This window comes from Kogia breviceps, chromosome 12 (genome assembly GCF_026419965.1).
Source record: "Kogia breviceps isolate mKogBre1 chromosome 12, mKogBre1 haplotype 1, whole genome shotgun sequence".
NCBI lineage: Eukaryota > Metazoa > Chordata > Mammalia > Artiodactyla > Physeteridae > Kogia > Kogia breviceps.
In genome coordinates, this window is record NC_081321.1 from 44,113,141 (window position 1) to 44,136,594 (window position 23,454).

The following is a 23,454-nucleotide window of genomic DNA, read 5'->3' on the forward strand; positions in this document are numbered from 1 at the left end:
GGGCCTGAGATGCCAGAGATACCTGGGCTAAATGAGCTACTTTATTAAGATGCTTAGTGTTGCCTCAGTGTCCAATATAATGGAATGACTGAGAATGCAGGATCTGGAGTCTGCACTGTAATTCTGGCCACTTAATAGTGATCTTAGGCAAGTTACTTATCTCTGCACCTCAGTTTCCTCATCTGTAATATGGTGATAATGATAGTACCTATCTAATTGTGTTGTTATGAGAATTAAATGGGTTAATATATGAAAAGTGCTTAAACTAAGTACTTGGCGTAAAGTGAGAGTTGGATATAAGCCATCATTACTAACCACCTGGGGAAACTTCAACTGGATTTGGCATCTGGGCATCCAACTGGAAAGGCCTGCTTGTCAATATAATTTGCATAACGGTTGAGGTCCTGCTGACGTCAAGGTCTCCTTGCAGCTCCAGGTCAGATCTAGTCCTGGAAGTAGTTCCTGTCACACAACAGTCCCTCAATCGCCCCACCAACCTTGCTTCCTACCCAGCTCCCGAAGCACCAGGAAGTGAAACAAAGCCCCGTGCCTCCAACTCACCCTTGTCCCTCTCATCCCATCCCCCAGCGTTCCACTTCCTCCTCCTCCTTTTCACCTTCCATCTCCTATCCTAAAGGGCTCCCAGAATGGGAACCAGAGGCAGGAAAAGCATGGGAGACATTATACAAAAGTGAGGTGAGCTCCCCTACCCCCACTCCCACCCCCAATTTCCTTATTTCATTTGTATTCACCAGTGTAAGGAGAGGCAAACGATTTTTCACTCAAACTGAGGTAACCTCTCTGATGCTGCAAATGTTTTATCCAAAGGGTGGATTTACCACAGAGTCATATTTGAACCAGAGGTTTCATTGGGCAGTTTTGAATAGTCCTATGGGAAAGGGAGACCTCTGTTGAGGGTGTTTCTCAGAGAAAAAGGGTCAACCTCTTGGAAAGGCTTTGGGAGCCATCTGTGTGGTCATCCATGGCCTCATTCTGACGTCCAGATTGTCCTGGGACCCTCCACTGGGGTTGGGGCAGTCCCAGATTTGGACCACCTTCCACTCCCACGCCCAACTTCACAGTCTCAGCTGTTTCACTGAATGTTGCATCAGGGATGGTGATGAAATCATTGTCAGCGGATTTTACCCATGGATGCAACAGGCTGAAGGACCAGCCAGGGTCATTGACACTGTGCACCTTCAACTAACCAGAACCCTGGACTTTCTAGCCACAGTGAAGGGCTGGGTGCTGGAATATCTCAGTTGGATTTCTAGCCCTTGCTTACACTGGTATCCCCCACCCCCAAATCACCTGAATCCCACAGAGCCCAAGAAACTTGGGCCACTAAGGTTGAGGAATCAGATGGTTCTTAGCAACAGCTCTTTCCTTCCAACAGCCCTCCTAGCCTCCAGAGTGAGGCCTGAAGTGAGGGAGCAATACCTTATATCGAACTTATGTGGTTTCCCAGTTCACAAAGTGCCTTCATGTCCATTGTCTCCCAGTGAAAGTAACACTGTTCCCAACAGAGACTAAGAAGCCCCCTTATTCTTAGATTGAGGGCATCAGGTGGAAACCAAACTTCATTCCAAACTGAGCTTGCCATCCTATTGGGAGATAAATGAATGCTTCTGTTTTGATTTTTACTCAGGCAGGAGGGAGTGAGGAAATTAGGTTTGAAGGGAGGGAAGATATAGCTTAGAGAGGCAAAAAGATGAGGGAAAGGTTAAGCAGGAAGGAACTTGAGACTAGATTCATTTAAATATTCGTTACTCCCACCCCACCCCCTTCTACAGCCTCTTTGATTCCTGGAGAGCATTACACATAAGTCCCATCCCAGGCCTCCAGCCACAGCAACCACACAACTCATTTCCCCTGGAACTGAGGCTACTTACCTGGGCTCCCCACGGAGGGAGATGATGCAGGGAGGGGAATCCCACCTGCTGTGAGTCACCTGCTAGTATAAAGGGCGGGTCTTACAATGCAGGGAGCTTAAAAAGAGACTCAGAGACAAGGGGAGAAAATCTACAGGAAGCAGCTCAGAAACTCGGTGAACGACAGAGGGAACCAAATCAGAGACGCACAGAACAGAGAGAATCAGGCTCAGAGCAAGGGGAAGTGGACAGAGATTCCACAGGGACTGCAAGGCACAGAGCCAGCCAGATCTGAGAAGCAGGCAACGAGATGCTGGGGAGCAGAGCTGTGCTGCTGCTGCTGCTGCCCTGGATTGCTTGGGGCCGGGCTGTGCCTGAGGGCAGCAGCCCTGCTTGGGCTCGGGGCCAGCAGCTCTCACAGCAGCTCTGCATGCTGGCCTGGAGTGCACATCAACCAATGGGACATGTGGTGAGTGGCAGCCTCTGGGACCAAACAGGAGCCTATCCAAGCCCTCCAAGGCTGCAGTGGAAGACTCTGTGGCCTAGGGTGGAAGCTGGAGGGTTGAAAGCCATCAGAGGGTAAGAGAGGACAGGGGAGTGGGCTTCCAGGGAGAGTCACAGCCTGAGGATCCAGGCGGGGTTTGAAAGTACTTATTTCTTTACTCTTCCCACCCCTCCTCCATTCCAGGATCTACCAAGAGAAGAAGATGATGAGACTACAAATCATGTGCCCCATATCCAGTGTGGGGATGGCTGTGATCCACACGGACTCAGGGACAACAGTCAGGTACTAAGATGAGGCTGGGCCACAAGGAAGAGGGGACTGGGGACAGAGCTGGACACCATGGTGAATTAGTAAAAGTTGTATCTGTTCTTGTCCATTCAGCCTGCTATAACAACAAACCATAGACTCAGTAGTTTATAAACAAGACATTTATTTTTTATTTTAAAAAATAAATTTATTTTTAAAATTTTTATTTATTTTTGGCTGCATTGGGTCTTTGTGGCTGCGTGTGGGCTTTCTCTAGTTGCGGTGAGTGGGCTCTATCGCGGTGGCTTCTCTTGCTGCAGAGTATGGGCTCTAGGCGCGGGCTTCAGTAGTTGTGGCACACGGGCTTAGCTGCTCCGCGGCACGTGGGATCTTCCCGGACCAGGGCTTGAACCCATGTCCCCTGCACTGGCAGGCAGATTCTTAACCACTGTGCCACCAAGGAAGCCCACAAGACATTTATTTCTCACAGTTCTGGAGGCTGGAAGTCCGAGATTAAGGTGCCAGCATGGTTGATTGAGGGCCCTCTTCAGGTTGCAGACTTCTTGTCTCCTCACATTGTGGAAGTGATTAGGGAGCTCTGTGGGTCTCATTTTTATAAGAGCAATAATCCCATTCTTGAGGGCTCCATCCTCATGACCTAATAACCTCCCAAGGGTCCCACTTCCCAATACCGTCACATGGGGATCAGGATATCAAAATATGCATTTTCTGGGGACGCAAACATTCATATCACAGCCGTTTCTAAGAATGGCAAATATCAGGTGGGTCTTTGGTGGAGTAATTAGAAGGTATCTGTCTTTTTTCTTTTCCTTTCCTTTCCTTCCTTCCTTCCCTTTTCTTTCTTCCTTTCTTTCCCCTCCTTCCTTCTTTTTTTCTTTCTTTCCTTCCTTCCTTTTTTCTTTTTCTTTCTTCCTCTCCCTCTCTCTTTTTTGTTTTTGGTGTGGTTTTTTTGGCTGTGCTGAGCAGCATGCGGGATCTTAGTTCCCCAACCCCGGATCAAACCCATGCCCCCTACAGTGGAAGCAGAGAGTCTTAACCACTGGACCACCAGGGAAGTCCCTGTATCTGTTTTCTTTCACTGCTTTCTTTTCTCCCCAGTCCTGCTTGCAAAGGATCCACCAAGGCCTGGTTTTTTACGAAAAGCTGCTGGGCTCAGATATTTTCACAGGGGAGCCTTCCCTACTCCCCGAAGGCCCTGTGGGCCAGCTTCATGCCTCCCTACTGGGCCTCAGGGAACTCTTGCAGGTATGAATGAGGGGCCTGGAGGAGTGGGGCTTGCAGCTGTCAGAGACAGGGCCTGGCGGGGGAGTGAAGGATCTAGAGTCCTCTCTGATCGTGTCCTGTGTCCTTTCAGCACGAGGGTCACCACTGGGAGATTGAACAGACTCCAAGCCCCAGTCCCAGCCAGCCGTGGCAGCGCCTCCTTCTCCGCCTCAAGATCCTTCGCAGCCTCCAGGCCTTTGTGGCTGTAGCTGCCAGGGTCTTTGCCCATGGAGCAGCAACTCTGAGCCCCTAAGCCAGCAGCTTAAGGATGGCACCCAGACCTCCACGGCTCAGCAATGCTAAGATGAATTTATCAGCCTAGACACCTGTGAGCCAACAAGTTAATCAGTCCATTAATTTTAACAGGACTTGCTCTGTTGAAAAATTACCAATACTGACTGACTTATGATGCTGACCTAGAACAGGTTGAATATTTACTACATGGGAAGGGAAATTTTGGGATTATTTATCGTCGTGGCAGCAGTTTGGGGAGGAGGATTATTTATTATATTTATACTGAATTATGCACTTTTTTTCAATAAAGACTTATTTATGTGGATATCTAAGTCTAATTTCTAGGCTTGTGAGCAAAAAGAAACAGAATGGAAAAACAGGGCCAAAGGACTACAAACTGCATCCTTCTACTCTACAGGGCTACGGTGGAGAGGGATCTTTCCTCATGACCCCTTGGTATATAGAGTAACTGTGATCTTTTTGGCCTTAATCCCTACATGGCTAAGCAAGCTGAATGAGATTACAAGGGACTGTGATTAGGAAGTGAGGGTCCTAAGTGTGGCCCTCTCTTGCTCCCTGACCCAGGGCTTCCTTCCCTGCTTTCCTGGCCAAGAGTGTATTTGGCCAAAGACAGGAGTTCTGAATCACTGCAGGATCAGAAGTCAGAGCTGTTTTGAGCAGAAAGGGCACTCCAGGAAGATGAAGTAGGCACCAGATTAGTCTTATCAGCTACTAAAATGTTGAAAGCCTTCCAAACTCGAAAGAAGCCACTGCCCTGAGTCCTCCAAGTACCTCCTAACTGTTCTGGCCTGCCCTCAAATTCCTATACCTCCCAGCACAGCAAGCAGCCTCCAGGCTCCTAGCTGGAGCTATGGGTAACATCTGTTCTGATTCATTGGTGCCTGTTCCTTACCCATATTATGCTTCTACCTCTCACTCCAAATCCCACGGTTAACCCAGTTTAGAAGGAGCACATGCCTGATTTCCCATGCTTGGAGAGCAACATCATGATGTGAGAGGTAGGAGGGGCAAAATATATGGAAAGAACAGAGAAAATGTAGTTTCTAGTAGTCAGAAGGAATCAAAGGCCCATCTGTGTAGAAATGGCTGCGAGGGAGGATGCAAGCTTCATCCATGGTATTCTGGCCAGCCAACAGTGGGTCACCATTTGGCATGATTTCTTCAATCTTCATGCTGTTTCTGAAGACTAGATAGTCCAGAGAAAGAAGTCAGGCCCTGATCTTAGGCAAGGAGTTCCCAAAGCAGCAGGGAAAGTGAGAGAGGGTGGCAGCAGAGGCCTAGACAGGGCCCGAGGGGCACTTAGGTGGGGCGGGGGAGGCGTGTGTATTTCCTAATAAAAGGAATCACAGGGAAGTAAGCCTGTCTCCAATGAGGAGCTCAGAACTCAGTCTTTTTCTGTAGTGGGTGAGGGAGGGGAGTTGGGAAAGGGAATGTGTCCCCTCTTCCCTAGCCCCATCTCATCACTTACTTTCCATGTCCTCAGTGTTCAAGTGTCTCAGATCATGGGGCAAATCTGGCTCTGGCAGTGGCTGTGAAACAGGCTCTGGAATAGGCTCCAGCTTCAGTCCTGGTCCCGGGTTTGGCTCTGGGACTCTCTGTGACACCTCGCCTAGGGTGGGCTCCAGCACGGGCTCCAAGGTGGACTCCAGCATGGGCTCCAAGGTGGACTCCAGCACAGGCTCCAGAGTGGACTCTAGCACAGGCTCCAGAGTGGACTCCAGCACAGGCTCCAGAGTGGACTCCAGCACAGGCTCCAGGGTGGACTCCAGCACGGGCTCCAGAGTGGGCTCCAGTGCGGGCTCCAGTGCTGGCCCCAGATCCAGCCCTGCCTCCAGCAGTAGCTCTAAATCCAGGCCCGGCCCTGGCTCTGGCCCTGGTGCCAGCCCCAGATCCAGCTCGAATGACTCCAGTTCTGGCTCCAGCTTAAGCTCCGGCAGTTGTTGCAGCTCATCCACCTGCCTGGATACCCCAATACAGACAAAGGAGCAGGGCTCAGTTGTTTACGTAAAGTGGGGAATGGTAGAGAAAGCAGAGGCTATCTCTCTAGTCTAAAAGGCAATAGAGCAGAGGGCTTAAGGTTAACCAGAGGTTTAAATCCTATCATTTACTAGTTGAGTGACCTTAGGCAAAGTGACCTAACCTCTCTGAGCCTCAGATTTATCATCTGTAAAAATACCTCATTAATACCTGAGAGGCAGTAAGATGGTTAAAAGCAGGGCTTTGGAATTTGACAGACCTGGATCATTGATTAGCCATGTACCTTAGGCATGCCACTTCACCACACTAAACCTCAGGTTCCTCAGCTGAAAACAGTAATAACAGTATCTTCTGGCTCATAGGACAATTATGAAGATTCAATGAATGAGAAAATGAACACAAAGCATTTAGCCCAGTGCCTGGAACATAATAAACTTTCATTAAATGAATGTGGCTGTTATCATTCATTACTGGCTCAAATGGGTTCTCATAAGGATTAAATGAAAAAAATGTTCTAAAAAAATCTAGTACCATGCTTGGCATTAAGAGATGTCCATTAACATGAATGATTATGACTATTATTATCAGGGAACCCCTGTGGAGACAACCTAAGGATGGCAGCAGGAAAACAGAGAGGAGAGAGACTAAAAGAGTAGGAAACAAACAGAGAGGAGAGAGACTAAAAGAGTAGGGAGTGTGGGTCAGTAGGAAAGAAGGCTGGAGAGACCGGAATTGGGCAGGTTTGGGTCACTATATCAGCCAAAAAGAGTTAGGGAAGATGGGCAAAGAGTTCACATCTCACCTGTTAGAGACCACAATGAGCTTATGTTTCAGGTACTTCTTCCGTTCCTGGAGATTAACTATGGGGGACAGACACAGGAGGCAGGGGAGGTCAATAGATTGGACACATAGCCCCAGGGTCCCCTAGTGCAGGTAGTCCTGACAGTCAAGACTCCCTACTAACTAGCAGTGTCCCACAGACAAAGCCCTTAACTTCTTTGTATATCAGTTTTCCCACGTTGAAAGGAAAGAGCTGGATTTGTGCATGCCTGTGGATCCCTGCACTCCACCAGTGAAGTATATCAATGCTTCTCACCTTTCTCCTGGGAGTAGCACCCAAAAGCCTCATCCCGGGGGATTCGTGGGTAGAGGAAGCACAGTGGGTTCTCAGGTATGTTCTCCTCAGTGAGCAGCTGGTACTGGCTGATGATTTTGGTCAGCGGGAGTGACTGCAGAACCTCCTTGGTGAAGGGCTGCACAGAGTAGATGAGCACCTTATCTGGAGAGTGGATGCAGGAACAGGCAGGCTTGAGGGAAGAGGCTGGGCCTGGGAGCTCCCCACCCTGGCTGCCCAACCACAAATCTGCTGAGGGACTCAGGACAGACAGAGCCAGGGAAGCCAAGGGCAGGCAGAGGCGCAGCAAGAGAGGCTGTGGAAACAGCAGGGCAGGGCAGCTGACCATCATCTTGGTGTTCCACCCAGGAGCAGGTAATGCCCCCTTCCAATGTTTCACTGAAGCGCAATAGAAAGGTGCCGGAGATGGTCTTCTTCAGCAGCCGGCGCTCCTGGCTCCGGCTTACAAAGCCCATGATGTGTCTGCAGCACAGAGAGCAGCTGTGAGGGCCTCCTGCCTCCTGCTCCCCTTGTAGAGGGACAGACTGCCAGGTCTGGGCCCTGGCTCTGCCACCTTGTTACAAACTGTTCCATGTTGGCCAATTCATTTCACTTTACTGACAATATCCACCTCCCAGGGTTGGAAGAGGTGTGAAGCTGCGGTGAGGTCACACAGATGAAAAGCACCTTGTAAAAGGCAAAGTGCCACACAAATGGGCAGGCAGTGTGGTGGAAAGAGCATAGGCGTGAGGTCAGACAGGCCTCGGTTTGAATCCCAATTATGCCCCGGGTGTAAGTCCTTTAACCTCTCTGAGCTTTCATTTCTTCCCTTGAGGGTGGCAACACCCATCGCCCAGCAGGGTTATAAGGATTACGTGAGAGAATTCATAAAAAGCACCCCGCAGGCTCTGGAACACAGTGGATGCTAGACAAATACGGGCTAGGAGACTATTACTGCAAACGTGAGGGGGTATGACCTGGCACCGGCTTATGCTCTCTCCCCCTATTTGCCACACGAGGGCGCACAGAGTCCACTCTCAAGCACAGAAAGGCGGCAGGGAAGAGAGGGAGGCTGACCAAGGCCTTACCCATTGTTCCAGAGATCCTTCAGGTGGTCATGTACCAGCTCCAGAATTTTGTCGAGCCATATCCAGAATGGTAGCTTGCCAGGGGGGCTCTCTCGCTGAAGGAGGAATGGAAAAGCAGGAAGAGATGTGGAGCTGCCCTGGGTGTGGGGAAGGACTAGTAATTGGACGGGGGCCAAGGTCTAGCTGCACAGGATGTAGGGAGTTACCTTAATGAAATGGACCCAGGACAACAAGGCACGCTCAGTCTTGGAGTTCTGCCCTGTGGGCAGACAGACAGTTCAGATGACAGAAGAGGCAGGGCTAAGGGTCCTGGGACAGAAAGGATGGAGGGCAGGGGCAGACAAAGGCTGGGGAAAGGCTGAGAGAAAAGAAGGTCTGTACCAAACAGCTTGTCCCGCAGCATGCCAAGCTGGTCTGAGTCGAGGCCTCGGCCAACGTAGGAGGAGAACTGCCAACTGAGAGCAGGGCCCAGCAAGTCCCAGGGGGCCTTGGCGGGGCTGGAGAAGAACTGCTGATTCTAAAGAGGTAGGAAGGGACAGGGTGGCTCAGAAGCAGTGCCCTCACACCAAGCTTCCACGCCCCTCCTGGCCACCCTTCACCTGATGGCCCCCACATCCTACCTGGGGGTTTGAGCTGAGCAGATTGAACCAGAGAACCGAGGCCCAGGCAATTGAGAGTTGGTTCATGTTAGAAATAATCACCACAGGAAGGGTGTCCGTCTAGGGAGGAGACAGAAATCACAGAAGAGGGATGTGATGTTTCCAGCTGTAGACGTCTGGTAAGGGCCAGATAATATCCCACCCTGAGAGGCTTCTGCTTAACCCCTCCTTAGGTCTTCCCCCAAACGCACTCCATTTTCACTCACTTTCAGTTCCTGCTTCAGACCCTGGTAGGTGTATGTGACTGTGAAGCTGATAATGTGCAGTTCCTCTGTCACGGCTAGCAGCCCCTGGGACAGCAGAAGACACAGTGATCAGCGTGCCGTTTGGTAAGTTCCTCCTGGCCCCCAACCCCCTGTCCAGGCCTCACCTTATTGCTGCCCTTTCCTGAACTACCTGAACGCTGCTCCACCAGTGTCTGTGAATTGAGGGGAGGGAGAGAGAATGCCAGAGCAAGGACCCCAGGGTCCCTGGAACCCCTGTTTTGTCCTCAGGACTTCCCAAGGCCTGGGAACTTCCCCCAGCTTGTTCGATTGGCCTTAAGATACCATCCCTTCTTACCAGGTAGCCAAAGTCCCAAATTAAGCCCTGACTCTGCCCTTTCTCAGGAGTCAAAGTTTTCTTGTTTGAGGTCAGAATGTTGAACTTCCGGAAGCTATTCCAGGGAGGAAGAAGATATATGCAGGTCAGGAGCAGTTATTCTAAAAACTCAGCAGGAAAATAACAAAAGTTCCACTTCATTTCAGACCTCCCCTTCTCCCTCTGTCCATACACCACCCAAATCAAGCTCCTCCTTGTTTGTGTCCCCGTCAGGGCTGCCACATGTGATGGTACAGGTCATTCAGTGCACAAAAGTTTGCAGTTTCCTTGTCAGGCACCTACCCTTGTGATTCTGGAGGATTTCTGTAAAGAAAAAAACAAAAAATCACTGGGAAGCAAAATAGTGTAGAAGTTAGGAATTTGGTCTTTGGAATCAGACAGACCCAGGTTCAAACCCAAATCTGCAGCTCATCAGCTATGTGGCCTTGCACTAGAGACATAAATTATCTGAACTTGTTTCCTCATTTGAATAGTGCATTGATAATACCTAACTCATGGGGTTCCTGTGACAATTTTAAATTGGGTATCTGACAAGCTACATGTCACATAGTAAGCACTCAACAAAAGAGATGAGCTATTTCTATGAGGCAGGAATGGAAGGGAAAAGAACATGGCCCCAGGGCCCTGTTGTAAAGAGTAGGTGCCTCCTCCACCCCACCACCCCACTTCCTGGCCACCCCTTGGTCCCACCCTTCACCTGCCCCAACTTACCTGTCAATGGAGACTTCTGCAGTCAGTGACTCATTGCCTTCCTGGAGTCTCACCAGCAGCCTGCAGGGGAGGGAGGTAGATGGGGGAAAGTGGTCAACTTCAATCTCCTGGTTAGACCAGATGTTAGAAAAAAACAAGGGAAGAGATTAGAAGAGGTAAGTAGATTGAGGGGAAAAGAGAGAAGAAACAGCCAAGAGTGGGAAGATTTGTAAAACCAGAAAGCATCAGTGCCAGGGCTGGTGAAAGGAAGCAGGAATGAGTTCTGAAATGCCAACCTTGTTCGGACGGTGAACTTGCTCCCAGTCTTGAGGATGAGGGGTCGATGGGGAGTTTGGGGCATGCAGGGCTGGGTTTCTACCACAAAGGCTCTGGGGAGATGTGGAGAAAATACATAGAGGTCAGTATCTTTAAGAATGGCTCCTCTTGTCCCTTCCCTCTGGCCTCCCTCGAGGTCCCTCCCTGGCCTCTAGACCTGTGGAGCAGGCGATGTAGCAGCTCTGTGACCTGGGCCTCCCGCAGATCCACGCCTTCGATCAGAGGGTCCCCCTGATAGGTGACCATGTGACTCAATCCCTTTAGCTCCTTCAGCAGCTGCCGTAGATGAAACAACAGCTTTGCTCCAGCTGTGAACCTGGGTGACAGAATCCAAGGGAGAAAGAATCCATCAGTTTCCTGGAATCCCCAAACAGGCTCCAAGAGCTCCCCTTTAACTATGTGGAAAGTCAGAAACTGATTGGGACAAAAAAGAATCCAGGAAGCATGTGAAAGATTTTTCAACTTTGTTCATAACCTAAGGAATGAATATCAAAGCCACTTTCACATATAAAATTGATAAAAGATTTACTAACATAATAAAGCTAACTTTTACATGATGCTTGATATGTTCTTTTTATTCTAAGTGCTTCACACACCTTCATGCATAGGGTTAATTCTTACAACAACCCTATGAGGTAGGTACTATTATCATCCCTATTTTACAGATGGCAAAGCTGAGGCATACGAAGAGTAAAGAGACTTGCTCAAGGGCATAAAACTAGTAAGGGATGAAGTTGTATGCGTTTTACTGTCTATATAATAAGAAATAATAATAATAGGCAATATGGTAACAGGAAAACAATTATCCACTACATAAGAGCAAACAGATTGGGATAGCAGTTTGGAACTATTTTTTAATTTTAATTTTTATTTATTTATATTTATTTTTTTTTTTTCGGTGCGCGGGCCTCTCGCTATTGTGGCCTCTCCCGTTGTGGAGCACAGGCTCCGGACGCGCAGGCTCAGTGGCCACGCCTCACGGGACTAGCCGCTCCGCTGCATGTGGGATCTTCCCGGATCAGGGCACGAGCCCATGTCCCCTGAATCGGCAGGCAGACGCTCAACCACTGCGCCACCAGGGAAGCCCTGGAACTATTTAAAAAAAAATCTTCAGGGTACTGCCTTGGTGGTCCAGTGGTTAAGACTCCGCGCTTCCAATGCAAGAGGCGCAGGTCCAATCCCTAGTCACGGAACTAAGATCCCACATGCTGCGTGGTGTGGCAAAAAAATATATAAAAAATAAAAAGCTTCAAAAAATGTATATACATTTTGCAGTATTCCATTTCTAAGATATATCCTAAGGAAATAATCAGACAAACAAATGGACAAAGACAGATGTTCATAGTTCATAGCTTTGTTTTCTGTAATAGAAAAATTAGAAACAATTGGTATGGCTATATAAATTATGGCATATTGACATCATGGAATACTATGTAACCATTAAAAATAATGATATAGACACAAATTTTTAACAAGAAAACAATTTCAAAAACATTAAATTAGGGCTTCCCTGGTGGCGCAGTGGTTGGGAATCTGCCTGCCAATGCAGGGGACATGGGTTCGAGCCCTGGTCTGGGAAGATCTCACATGCCGTGGAGCAACTAAGCCCGTGAGCCACAACTACTGAGCCTTTGCGTCTGGAGCCTGTGCTAGGCAACGGGAGAGGCCGGGACAGTGAGAAGCCCGCGCACCGTGATGAAGAGTGGCCCCGCTCGCTGCAACTGGAGAAAGCCCTCACACAGAAACAAAGACCCAACACAGCCAAAAATAAATAAATAAATTTAAAAAAAAATACTTTAAAAAAAACCCCCCATTAAATTAAAAAAATTACAAGATAGTATATATATGATATAATCTGAGTTCTGTTTAAAATAGATGTATATTTGTGAATATGCACAGGGAAAATCTGGAAAAATGTATTCAAAAGCATTAACAGGGGACTTCCCTGGTGGTCCAATGGTTAAGACTTCACCTTCCAATGCAGGGGGTGTGGGTTTGATCCCTGGTCGGGGAGCTAAGATCCCACATGCCTCACGGCCAAAAAACCAAAACATAAAACAGAAGCAATACTGTAACAAATTCAATAAAGACTTTAAAAGTGGTCCACATCAAAAAAATTTTTTTTAAAAGCATTGACAGTGGTTACCTCTGAACCATCTGATTATGCACATGGGTAATTTTTACTTTTTTTCTCTTTTAAGTTTTCTGAAATTTTTCCAATTAGTATATTTTATATTTACAATCAGAAAGAGAAAAAGAACAACACAATAACAGCACCACCACCACCAAGAAAAGGTACTGGGTTGGCCAAAAAGTTCGTTCAGTTTTAACTAAAAACAAAAACCACATTTTTCATTTTCACCAAGAATTTTATTGAACAATGCATTCACTAACCGAACGAACTTTTTGGCCAACCCAATATATACTTTAACCCAGGAATATCACTTCTGAGAGCTTACATTACAGAAATAATTGTAGATGTAAATAAAGATGGAGCTATGAGGTTATTTACTACAGCACTGTTTAAAATAGCAAGAAATCACTCACAGGCCATAATTTGCCAACCCCTGTACAAAATGATGAATACATGTGCAACCGTAATGTAAATACTTATCCTGTACCCTAAGCCCTATATATGTTTTCAATTTATCTGAACAGTGGTATATTTTTATTTTTTTATATTAATTTTTATTGGAGAATAGTTGCTTTACAATGTTGTGTTACTTTCTGCTGTACAGCAAAGTGAATCAGCTACATGGATACATATATTCCCTCTTTTTTGGATTTCCTTTCCATTTAGGTCACCACAGAGCACTGAGCAGAGTTCCCTGTGCTATAGAGTAGGTTCTCATTAGTTATCTATTTTATACATAGTATCAATAGTGTATATATGTCAACCCCAGTCTCTCAGTTCATTCCATGGGTGCCCTCCCCATGATATATTTTTAATAGTTTAAATTATAATAAATTTTCTCATGACAAAGTATCTAAATAATAGGTATTTTTCAAATATGTTGAAGGACACATTAGTTATTTTTTTCTACATCACAATAAAATTAATATAAAATAAGGAGTTTACTGGAAAACAAATAAAGAAATTTGTTTAGGGCTTCCCTGGCAGTGCAGCGGTTAAGAATCCGCCTGCCAATGCAGGAGACACAGGTTCAAGCCCTGGTCCGGGAAGATACCACATGCCATGGAGCAACCAAGCCTGTGCGCCACAACTACTGAGCCTGCATTCTAGAGCCCAAGAGCCACAACTACTGAGCTCACGTGCCACAACTACTGAAGCCTGCGCACCTAGAGCCCGTGCTCTGCAACAAGAGAAGCCACTGCAATGAGAAGCCTGTGCACCGCAATGAAGAGTAGCCCCCGCTCACCACAACTAGAGAAAGCCAGCACACAGCAACGAGGACCCAATACAGCCAAAAAAAGAAAAAAAAAAAAAGTATCATGGGTAGGGACTTCCGTGATGGTCCAGTGGTTAAGACTCCACCCTTCCACTGCAGGGGTTGCGGGTTTGATCCCTGGTTGGGGAACGATTTCACATCCCATATGCTGTGTGGCATGGCCAAAAGATGTAAAAACTAAAAGTATCATGGGCATGGGTAAATATGATATACTGCTAAGTTAAAAAAAACAAACCAACCCACAGGTCTCAAAATAATATGAACGGTATGATTCAATTTTTGTTTAATAATATTATAGTAGCTACATCTGGATATTAAGGTAACTGGTAATTTTTTTTGGCATTATATATATATATATATATATGTTTATTATTATTATTATTTTTTTTTTTTGCAGTACGCGGGCCTCTCACTGTTGTGGCCTCTCCCGCCGCGGAGAACAGGCTCCGGATGCGCAGGCCCAGCAGCCATGGCTCACGGGCCCAGCCACTCCGCGGCATGTGGGACCCTCCCGGAATGGGGCACGAACCCATGTCCCCTGCATCGGCAGGCGGACTCCCAACCACTGCGCCACCAGGGAAGCCCTGGCATTATATTCATTGCACTAAAAAAAAAAAAGGTAAAATGATATTTCTCAGGTGATTAAGCAGGAAGGAGAGATCGGATTGTGGATCAATTCATTACTTTCCCCAAAGCAAAGACTGGGTTCTGGGCTCCCTGGGTGGTGAGAATGAAGAGCAGAGCAGAGCTGTAGTCAGACAAGGGAGCTGGGATCATTCTGGGGAGCAGAGATTAAGGAGGGCAATATCTCTTGTCATACACAGGGCATTATAACCTACAAAGCACAGGGGGTAGCTAGGACTAGAGCCAGGTGAGCACGAGGGTGGGGAGGTGCCTCTCACCACTTCTCCAACTGCTCCAACCCTCCATCCGGCGGGGCTCCAATGCAGGCTTTCTGCTGCTGAATTTTCCACTCCTCCAACTTGGGCAGCAGTAGCTCAATTAGGGTAGTTAATCGGCCTAGAAGTGCTTTGGAGGCATCTAGCACCTCCTATGAAAGACATTAAAGTGAGTGCTGAGAGCCTCTCACCATCACCCTCCACCATTCAACCAGGGATGAAGAGACAAAGAAGCCAAGGCTAGGAGGCCAGGGCTCCCGATGCCTCATTTTCCCCAGTTCCCTGCTGCCCACTCCCTCTGTCCTCTGCCACCCACCTTTCTCCTTCTGTCCAGTTCATTGAGCGTTTCCTGCAGGATGTCCTCCTGTCTGGTCTGATGGGGGTCCAAAGAGGGTGTTCTTGCTGGATGGCAGGAGCAGGAGTGAGACAAATGCTCAGACCTAAGGCTCCTCCCCCTCTCCTTCCCAGCCCAGACCTCAGCCAGAGTCAGGAGTGGGGAGTTCTGAAGAGAGAAGAAGGGGAGCCAACCAAAGCACAGGCACCTCTGGGCCCTCATGTAAATTCTGAATGGTCTTGCTAGAACCAGAAGCCCACTCAATCTGCTAAGGCAGTTTCCCAAGCATCCCTTCCAACATGCACTAGCTGTCCCTCAGCTACACCTCCAGCCTGACCTCTACAACATACCCTGGCACCTCCAGCTTTGCAATGGCAGCAGGACTGTAACCAGCAGGATGCAGCCAAAGGTGATTATTGCTTACTGGGGCTTTCCCCTTCTGCTCTATTCTACCCTTGGCCTCCCAGTAGGCATCTTTCTCCCACCCCTCAATGTGCTTTCTACCTGAGGTCTGGATCTTATATCGGAAGTAGAAGACATCCTGCTGGTCTTTCAGTTGGCTGATGGATTTCACCAGCTTCTGCAGAGGAGATGAGACCCTGATGAGGCTGCTTCTGTGAGAGGAGGCAGGCTAAGTCCTGCCTACCCTGGCTCTTGCCACATCTACCAACCTCCATCATAGTCTTTAATTCCAGGATCCGGGATTTAATCTCATGCTGCTGGCTCTCCTCAGGTGCTGCAAGGGCTGGTTCTCCTTGCTCCTGAAATAAGAGGCTCTGAGCACATTTCAACTCTGACCTTTCATCCCTGAAATCCAGGCCTGAAATGAAACCACAGGATGTGGAGGGATCTTGTTCTGAGGCAAATTTGCTGAGTCCTTTGCAGGATCCCTCTCTACTCCAGGAGCTTTCAACATCACCAAATTGTTCTCACCGACTGAGCCCTCTGAGCCTGGGTCAGAATTCTTTTTTCTTCCAGAAGGAGATTAAAGATCATCTCAGCCAATTGGGTAGCACCCTGGGGCAAGGCCTGCAGCAGGAAAGGAGAAAGGATTGATTTAACTTAACTGCCATCAATGAACTACCACCTCAGGCCCTCCCCACCAGTGACCTCAGTATTCTCCCCTCTTCAGGGTCCCAAGCCCTACCCCTTTTCACCACTGGTCCCCCAAACCCTAGCCTCTTTCCAAATAGGTCATCTAGACTATGTCCTTCTCTCTGCCAGTGATCTCCCAAGTCCAGACTCTGTCCCATTTTCCCCAGATCTTCCCCTGTCCTTTGAACCTCGAGGTCCTGTTCCATGTTCCATACCCTAAAACATACTCCTCTACACTCAGCTGCCATTCCTACTTTGTTATTCCTGGCTCCTCCAAGTACCTGAATGTCCCGATAGAATTTTCGCAAGTTGTGCTGTAGCAACAAACACTCAGGTTCCTGGCTGCAGCGGCTACATTCATAGTTCAGTTGGTCCAAGAAGTGGAAGTAGAGCATATTAGCCTTGGCCTCATCATTGCCCAGTGCAGCTTCCTGCCTAGGGACCAGGAAGGACAAGGATTAGTATCTCTGCAGGGTAGCTACTATCTTGAGGCCTTCCAACCCCATCCTGCCCTTGGTGTCTCCAGGATCCTGGGGGCTCAGAAGAAAGAAATCATTTTCCTCATCCCCCCAACTTCCTGAAGGCCTCACCAGTTCTGATCTTCAATCCAGACAGACAAGTACTGTCGAATGTCCACCGGCAGGAGGCTATTTGAATAGAGCTGGTGCAGCTGATCCTGAAATGGGCTGTCAAGATTCTGCAGCATCTCCCACTGCGCCATTTGGGGTCTGAGCCTGAAGGATGCAGGTTCCCAATTGGAAATTTTGCTGGACTAAACCATCCACAGTCTCGTGATTGTTTATTATTACAAATTTTTAAAATGTTTAATTATACAGGTAAGAAAAAATACAGAAAAAGAGTAAAGTCTAGATTGACCCCACTCCCAATCTTGGTCCCTTTTCCTCCTCTCCAGAAGTAACCAATATTAACCAACCAGTTTGGCGTATATTCTTCCAGGGAGTACTATTTAAGAGCTCCAATATGTAGGCCTTTTTGTCTCAACGGTAATTTTCAAACACACAACAAAGTAGAGTGAGTAGTACAAGGATCATCCATGTACCCGTCATCCAGCTTCAACAAACATGTACGACACTTCCGCAATCTCATTTCATCTATCTCCCCCAATGAATTGATTTTAAATTTATTTGTTTGTGTTTCACTTATGCTGGAACAGTTAAAGGTCAGTCTTAAGTATTTAAAAAAACGGTTTTGTATTATTTATTTACTTTTGGCCATGCCGCACGGCATGCAGGACTTTAGTTCCCCCACCAGGGATTGAACCCACTGCAGGGAAAGCGTGGACTCTTAACCACTAGACCGCCAGGGAAGTCCCAGTCTTAAGTATTTATTTCAGCATTATCCCAGCTGGCCCCAAAGCTTTATCAGAGGCTGAACCTCCTTGGAGATAAACTGCTCTCCATGTTGGAAAGAGGAGCTCCATTCTCTAGAAGATGTTTAAGATACTTAAATACTGTGTAAGGGGTCAGTCAATCCCTAAAATTGTGACACTTTTATGACCTCTGTCAATCTCTGATTCTTCATGTGGATTATTAAGTTTGTGAGAAAATTCACTCAAAACTTGTTTTTGCCTGTCATTAAGCAGACTGGGTGGAGCCCTTCTCCCTACCTTTCCCCGCCCACTGCCATCTGTCTGTTTAGGAAATCAAAACTTCTTGCAGCCTGAGCCTAACAAAAAAGAATTAACACCCACTTCTGTGGTCTAAAAAAAGGTCACATGATTTTATTACAAATCAAATGCTTGGGGTGGGAAAGATTCTTTTCCACCAGTATGAATAATCATGAGCTGCCTTTCTACCTCAGGGAAGTAGGAACAAGGGAAGTAAAGAATTGGGCAGGGGCTCCTACTTTTCACTTTAACCCTTTAGTAGTGCTTGACTTTTTACACTATGTACTTGTATTGCTTTTAAAAAACAAACGACGAGGCCCCAGTTCCTAAGGAACTAATTGGCTGGTATTAATAAAGCGAGGCGGCAAGTAAACCCTGAGGTTTAAATATGAAAAACAAAACCAAAAAACCTGGCCTTCTTAAATAGATTGCAAGCACGGAGGTTAAGGGCTGTAAACACTTTTTTCTCCAGTTATCCAACATTCTTTTAGGCGCGTATTTTGTGCTCAATAAGCTTTTCTGAAAAGAAGTCTATTTTTTTCTTTCTTTTTTTTGGTAAGGATCAAAAATAACAGACCGGAAGGTAAAAGCGTTAGCCAAGACACTGAACCAATGCAACAATGCCAGGTTTCGGGTCTTGGAAGTTGCAAGGGTGTTTCTGGAGTGGGGGGGGCGTTACGGTTGGGGACCTAGGTTGGACAGGAGGATGGAGGAGACAGCTCCTGTTTCAACCTGGGGACAGAGTCTGACCCCTCCGGGGCGTACCCCCCAGGGCCTGCCTGCGCTCTCAGGGAGAAACTCGCGCCCCCACCCACACCCCCGCGCGCCTTCTCAGGGCCGGTACCTGGTTAGGGTCTCAGCCCCCGCTCCCTCCAATAGCTCTGATCCAGGCTTCCGGTCCCCAGAGAGAGCTCTGGCTCCAGGGCCTCCCGCACCGCCCTCGGCTTCGGCCCGCCTCTTGAACCCGCCCCCTTGCCACAGCTTGAGTGAGCAGCTGATCCCCGGAGCTCGCCATTCCCATACAGGCGCCCCGACACTGGCTGCCATTCAGCCAACCTCTTCCCCAGGCTGTGAGTTCATTGGCGCCACCACAACTCCTCCTTCTCCGCGAGGCGGGACAAGCGGAGCCGAAACCACACCTCTGGCTGCAGCGATTGGTAGGAAAGTTCAAGTAAGCCCTGCCCCGTGTCTGCGGAGGGAGGAATCCAGTGAACAGAATAGCTCAGGATTGAAACAGCTGATTTCCGAGAACCCGCACCTACGCAGCGGAACCGAGACTGGCTCGGGACCTTGGAGGCGCTAACAAGCGAGGCGGATTTCGACATATTGGGACCGGAAGGGGAGGGCTTAAGTAATAACAACAACAAAAACAAAAGCCTGTTTATTGTTGGTACCGTGCTAAGCATTAGGACAACGTACCATTTTTAATTTCCACGAAACCCATTGAGATGCAAATCACTATTCTTTTGAAATTTAAAAAACTGAGTTTGGAGAAAGAAGGTACTAGTCAATGGTCGCTGAAGCTCTAACAAGTGGAGCCTGGATTCAAAACCAAATCCTCTGATTCCAAACCACAAACTTTAAAATTTCTACATTTTACAGTACTGCCTTCCTCCTTGATAAAAAAAAATCAGAGATTTGGATTTTGAACACACACATACAACTTGTCAGAATATTAGGTCTAGTCATGTTTACCACCTTTTTTTTTTTTTTTTTTTGGCTGCACTGCACTGGCATGCAGGATCTTAGTTTCCCCACCAGGGATCAAACCCGCACCCCCTGCAGTGGAAGCGTGGATTCTTAACCACTGGACCGCCAGGGAAGTCCCACCACCTTCTTTTATAATTGATTGATTGATTGATTGCTGCGCAGCTTACAGGGATCTTAGTTCCCCGACCAGGGGTTGAACCCGGCCCCTTTGTCAGTGAAAGAGTGGAGTCCTAACCACTGGACAGCCAAGGAATTCCGTCCCACCTTCTTTTATATCTCAGTACTATTCCCATCCCTAGGATCTAAGCCATAGTCATAGAGTAAGGTCCACTGCCAGTAAGGAACTGAACTTACTACTTCTGATACCAAAGGGACCATGGTAGTGTAGTTGTTTCTTCCAGGTGACTCAATTTGAGGTGCCCCCCAAGACCTCCTTGCTGGTCTCTGGTGGAGCGGCTGTTCACCTCTCTCTCATTATAATACTGGATCACCTGCTGAACCCCAGCCTTCACTATAGGTTTAAGTGCAGAACTGATGATTAGTCCCGTGGGCCCCCCTGACACTCCAGCCATGGCCATCAGAAGGTCATAACCCAGATCTATGACCCCGTCTCGGCCTCGTTCCTTGGCCTTGTCCGAGCAGTTCTGAACAGCATAATACAATGCTGTGCCCAGGTTGTAGAAGGTTCCCACTCCTGGCAACAGCTGGACTATATTGTGCACACTCTGCTCCTGCTTCTGCTCGCAGTCCTTGATGGAGAGGGATCGTCGGGCTCTCTCTGGGTCTGGGTGCTCCCTGGCCAACAGCTGCAGAGCAGAGGCCAGGGCATCCACTGACACTCCCGTCCCTGTGCTTCTCCTTTTCTCAAGCTCTTGAAGATGTCTGATGAGGATCTCTGTAGCCTTTACACTCCCCTGGCGGTAGAGCTGAAGCTTCAGGACCCGTACATCAGCTTGACAGCCAGCTTTCTCCAAGGCAATCATCAGGGGCAGGCCTACCAGGAACCTGGGGAGAAGGGCCATGTGGGTGAAGCCAGGCAGGGATTGGGGGAGCAGGGTCCGGCAAGACAAGGGGGCTGAGGAAGGTAGCCAGGATCCCAAGGATGAGCGAAGATGCACCAAGACGTTTGTCTGGTTTCCATATGAAACGGCATCCACAGAGTGCAGCAGGAAGCAGCAAAGAAGTAGCTCAACTGGTACCATGATGAGTCTGAGACCACGCATGTCCGGAGCAGAGTGCACTGGAGATGGGAGAAACCAGAAACATACAAACCATTTCCGTAAGGACTGTGGTCCAAAAGGAGCCCAGGACTCAGGGCGAACCTCATCTATCACCTCCAAACTTCTGTTCTTTTTAGCTAAAGGACTGAGAAACAGGAAATGCAACCCAATTATTCCCTTTTGGCCTTCTCCATCTTCAGGTCTTCCTCTGCCTGATTTCCACCCATTTAATAGGAAGCCCCAAATTACCACAAAGTCTGGTGATTAAGAAGTAAGACTGCTTTCATAGATTTGGTAGCACCTCGATCCTGTTCTGCCTATTCCTCTGTCGGGTGAAGAGAGTAGATATTGGCTTTCCCCTATTATCAGTAAGAGATGTAATCTCTGCAAATATTTTTCTATTTGTACTGGCTTCTCAAACCTTGTCCCCTTGGCACACACTCAACCTCAATACCTAAAAACTCTGTTCTTTGGCATTTCCTACCAGTCCCTGCCACTTTCACATTGTAGCTCATGATAGAAGCTGGGAAACCCAGAATCAGAAGAGGTTAGATGTCTATGATTCTCTTTTCAGTTTAAAAATTAAATTAGCAAGCTTCAGTGTCTTATTGGAGATTTAGTACAAGGTAGATGAATGAGAAAAAAGTTAAAATGCTTCTACATGTTTCTATTCTGTAGTTTTGGCCTTATTTTTAACTTCCCTTTCCAAAGATAGAAATAATGTTATGCAGCCCATAAGAATCTGCTGGACTCATCCATTGTGGATAGCAACTGTTCATCCATCAGCTGTTTTCTATGCTGAGAGAGATTGAGCTCCAGTATAATCCACCCAACTTCCACTTGTTTCTTTTACTAATCCAGTCATTCTAATGGATATAATAATGGATCACAGATTTGTGATATCATTGCTTACAATTTTTATTAGTTAACAATAAGTTAACTAATTAGTTAACAATAAGTTAGTCTTTGAGCTTTCACCAGATTGTAAATGTTCTGAACATTTGAAGTTTCCTTGAATTATAAATGTAATTATCAATTAAAAAAATCAATCTATCTATGTATCTATTTCTCTGTCTTTCTATCTAGCTAATGTTTTCAATAGCACACTTTTCAACATGTGGAGGGAAATATGAGGGACTGGAGAATAGAAAGAATATGATGAAGTTTCTTTGCATGCATTCCAAAGATAAAATTATCATTTTTTTGAAAAGAAGAATAGAAAAACAAACGAACAAAGAAACAAAATGGACGTAGAGAAGTGTAAGAAAACTATATATTTAGTTTTTAACACTTCATTAGGGCAAGTCAGCTTCAATGGTGCCTGGAAATTCATTTGGAGGATTGAAATCATATACTTCCTAGAAGCAATTCAAGATTTCAAAAGAATAATTTCTAAGTCATTTGATCTTTGTAACACTTTGTGCTCTACAACACATCGACAAAGTTCAGGAAAAAAAGTGTTAGGAACCATTGAGTCCTGTGTTTACTTTTCATAACTTTGATGCTCTTTTGTAATGACTTTGAAGAATGAGCACTTTTAAAGAGAGGGTAGTAGGAAAGGGTGGAGTGGAGGTTTTTTTTTTTCTTTTTTTTTTTTTTCTTTTGTGGTATGCGGGCCTCTCAGTGCTGTGGCCTCTTCTGTTGCGGAGCACAGGCTCCGGACGCGCAGGCCCAGTGGCCATGACTCACGGGCCCAGCCGCTCCGCGACATGTGGGATCTTCCCGGACCGGGGCACAAACCTGTGTCCCCTGCATCGGCAGGCGGGCGGGCTCTCAACTACTGCGCCACCAGGGAAGCTCATGGATTGGAGTTTGATAAGAGCTTGTAAGAGACTATTGGCTTAGTGGGCACAGAGTAGAAATAAGATGATTAGAAATTTTAATAACCTACAATGGAAAAGAATCTAAAAACGGCTATATGTATAAGTATAACTGAATCAGTTTGCTGTACACCTGAAACTAACAACATTGTAAATCAACTATACGTCAATAAAAATTATAAAAACAGAAAAAGAAAGTTAACATGCTTCTCATGCTTAGACATATTACAGGTACAGTATATGATAACTGAAAGAAAAAATGGAAAATGGAATGTGAAATAAGGACTGAGAGCTACTAAGTGGAGAAAAGCAAGGCTAACACCAGTCACCTGTGTCTTTTAGCACTGGGATGAAATAAAGAGCATATACCTATCCTAAGTAGTGTCCAACATTTCTGCCTACTTACTGTGTCCCATCCTTGAAAGTAGTCCTGGGAAAGCAGACTTGTCACCTAGGTGGCACTGAATATATGAAGTAAAGAATCTGGACAAGTTCCTGAATCAATTTCCCCATAAAGCACTTCAGAATAACTGTGGAACATTTGATGAATTATATTGTCATCATCCATAAACACTGAGAGGCTCTTAACTTGGGAGTGTCTTCAGCTTTTTACCTAATTCTCCACCATGTTCCCAAGACTAGTGCCTGCAGTTCTATGGGATGTTGATAGCAAAAGCTCTGAATTGTGTCACCAGCATCATGGGAGATGGCTTC

At 47.0% G+C, this 23,454-nt stretch overlaps 3 protein-coding genes across 4 annotated transcripts; 1 reads left to right on the forward strand and 2 right to left on the reverse strand.

Annotated features, from left to right (window-relative positions):
- The first annotated feature begins 2,116 nt into the window (after positions 1 to 2,116).
- IL23A (interleukin 23 subunit alpha) lies at positions 2,117 to 4,465 on the forward strand. The gene is made up of 4 exons (XM_059080508.2): positions 2,117 to 2,340; positions 2,560 to 2,658; positions 3,742 to 3,888; positions 3,998 to 4,465. Exons 1-4 carry the CDS (start codon positions 2,182 to 2,184, stop codon positions 4,157 to 4,159), a joined length of 567 nt encoding a protein of 188 aa, XP_058936491.1. The 5' UTR covers positions 2,117 to 2,181; the 3' UTR covers positions 4,160 to 4,465.
- STAT2 (signal transducer and activator of transcription 2) lies at positions 2,787 to 19,058 on the reverse strand. 2 transcript variants are annotated; one of them, XM_059080516.2, is made up of 24 exons: positions 18,835 to 19,058; positions 16,954 to 17,097; positions 16,645 to 16,798; positions 16,202 to 16,297; positions 15,940 to 16,029; positions 15,773 to 15,848; positions 15,251 to 15,336; positions 14,938 to 15,086; positions 10,783 to 10,941; positions 10,586 to 10,678; positions 10,311 to 10,370; positions 9,882 to 9,902; positions 9,561 to 9,654; positions 9,370 to 9,417; positions 9,206 to 9,289; positions 8,961 to 9,059; positions 8,722 to 8,857; positions 8,547 to 8,599; positions 8,341 to 8,435; positions 7,599 to 7,735; positions 7,235 to 7,417; positions 6,941 to 6,998; positions 5,630 to 6,120; positions 2,787 to 5,347 (listed from the first exon to the last, which is right to left on the reverse strand). In XM_059080516.2, exons 1-24 carry the CDS (start codon positions 19,035 to 19,037, stop codon positions 5,205 to 5,207), a joined length of 2,952 nt encoding a protein of 983 aa, XP_058936499.2. In that variant the 5' UTR covers positions 19,038 to 19,058; the 3' UTR covers positions 2,787 to 5,204. The 2 variants fall into 2 exon arrangements, with proteins under 2 accessions (XP_058936499.2, XP_066865615.1); XM_067009514.1 differs by lacking the exon at positions 16,954 to 17,097 and having other exon boundaries at positions 18,835 to 19,057.
- Positions 19,059 to 20,053: 995 nt separating this feature from the next.
- APOF (apolipoprotein F) lies at positions 20,054 to 20,923 on the reverse strand. Its single transcript, XM_059080488.1, has one exon. It carries the CDS (start codon positions 20,921 to 20,923, stop codon positions 20,054 to 20,056), a length of 870 nt encoding a protein of 289 aa, XP_058936471.1.
- Positions 20,924 to 23,454: the final 2,531 nt, after the last annotated feature.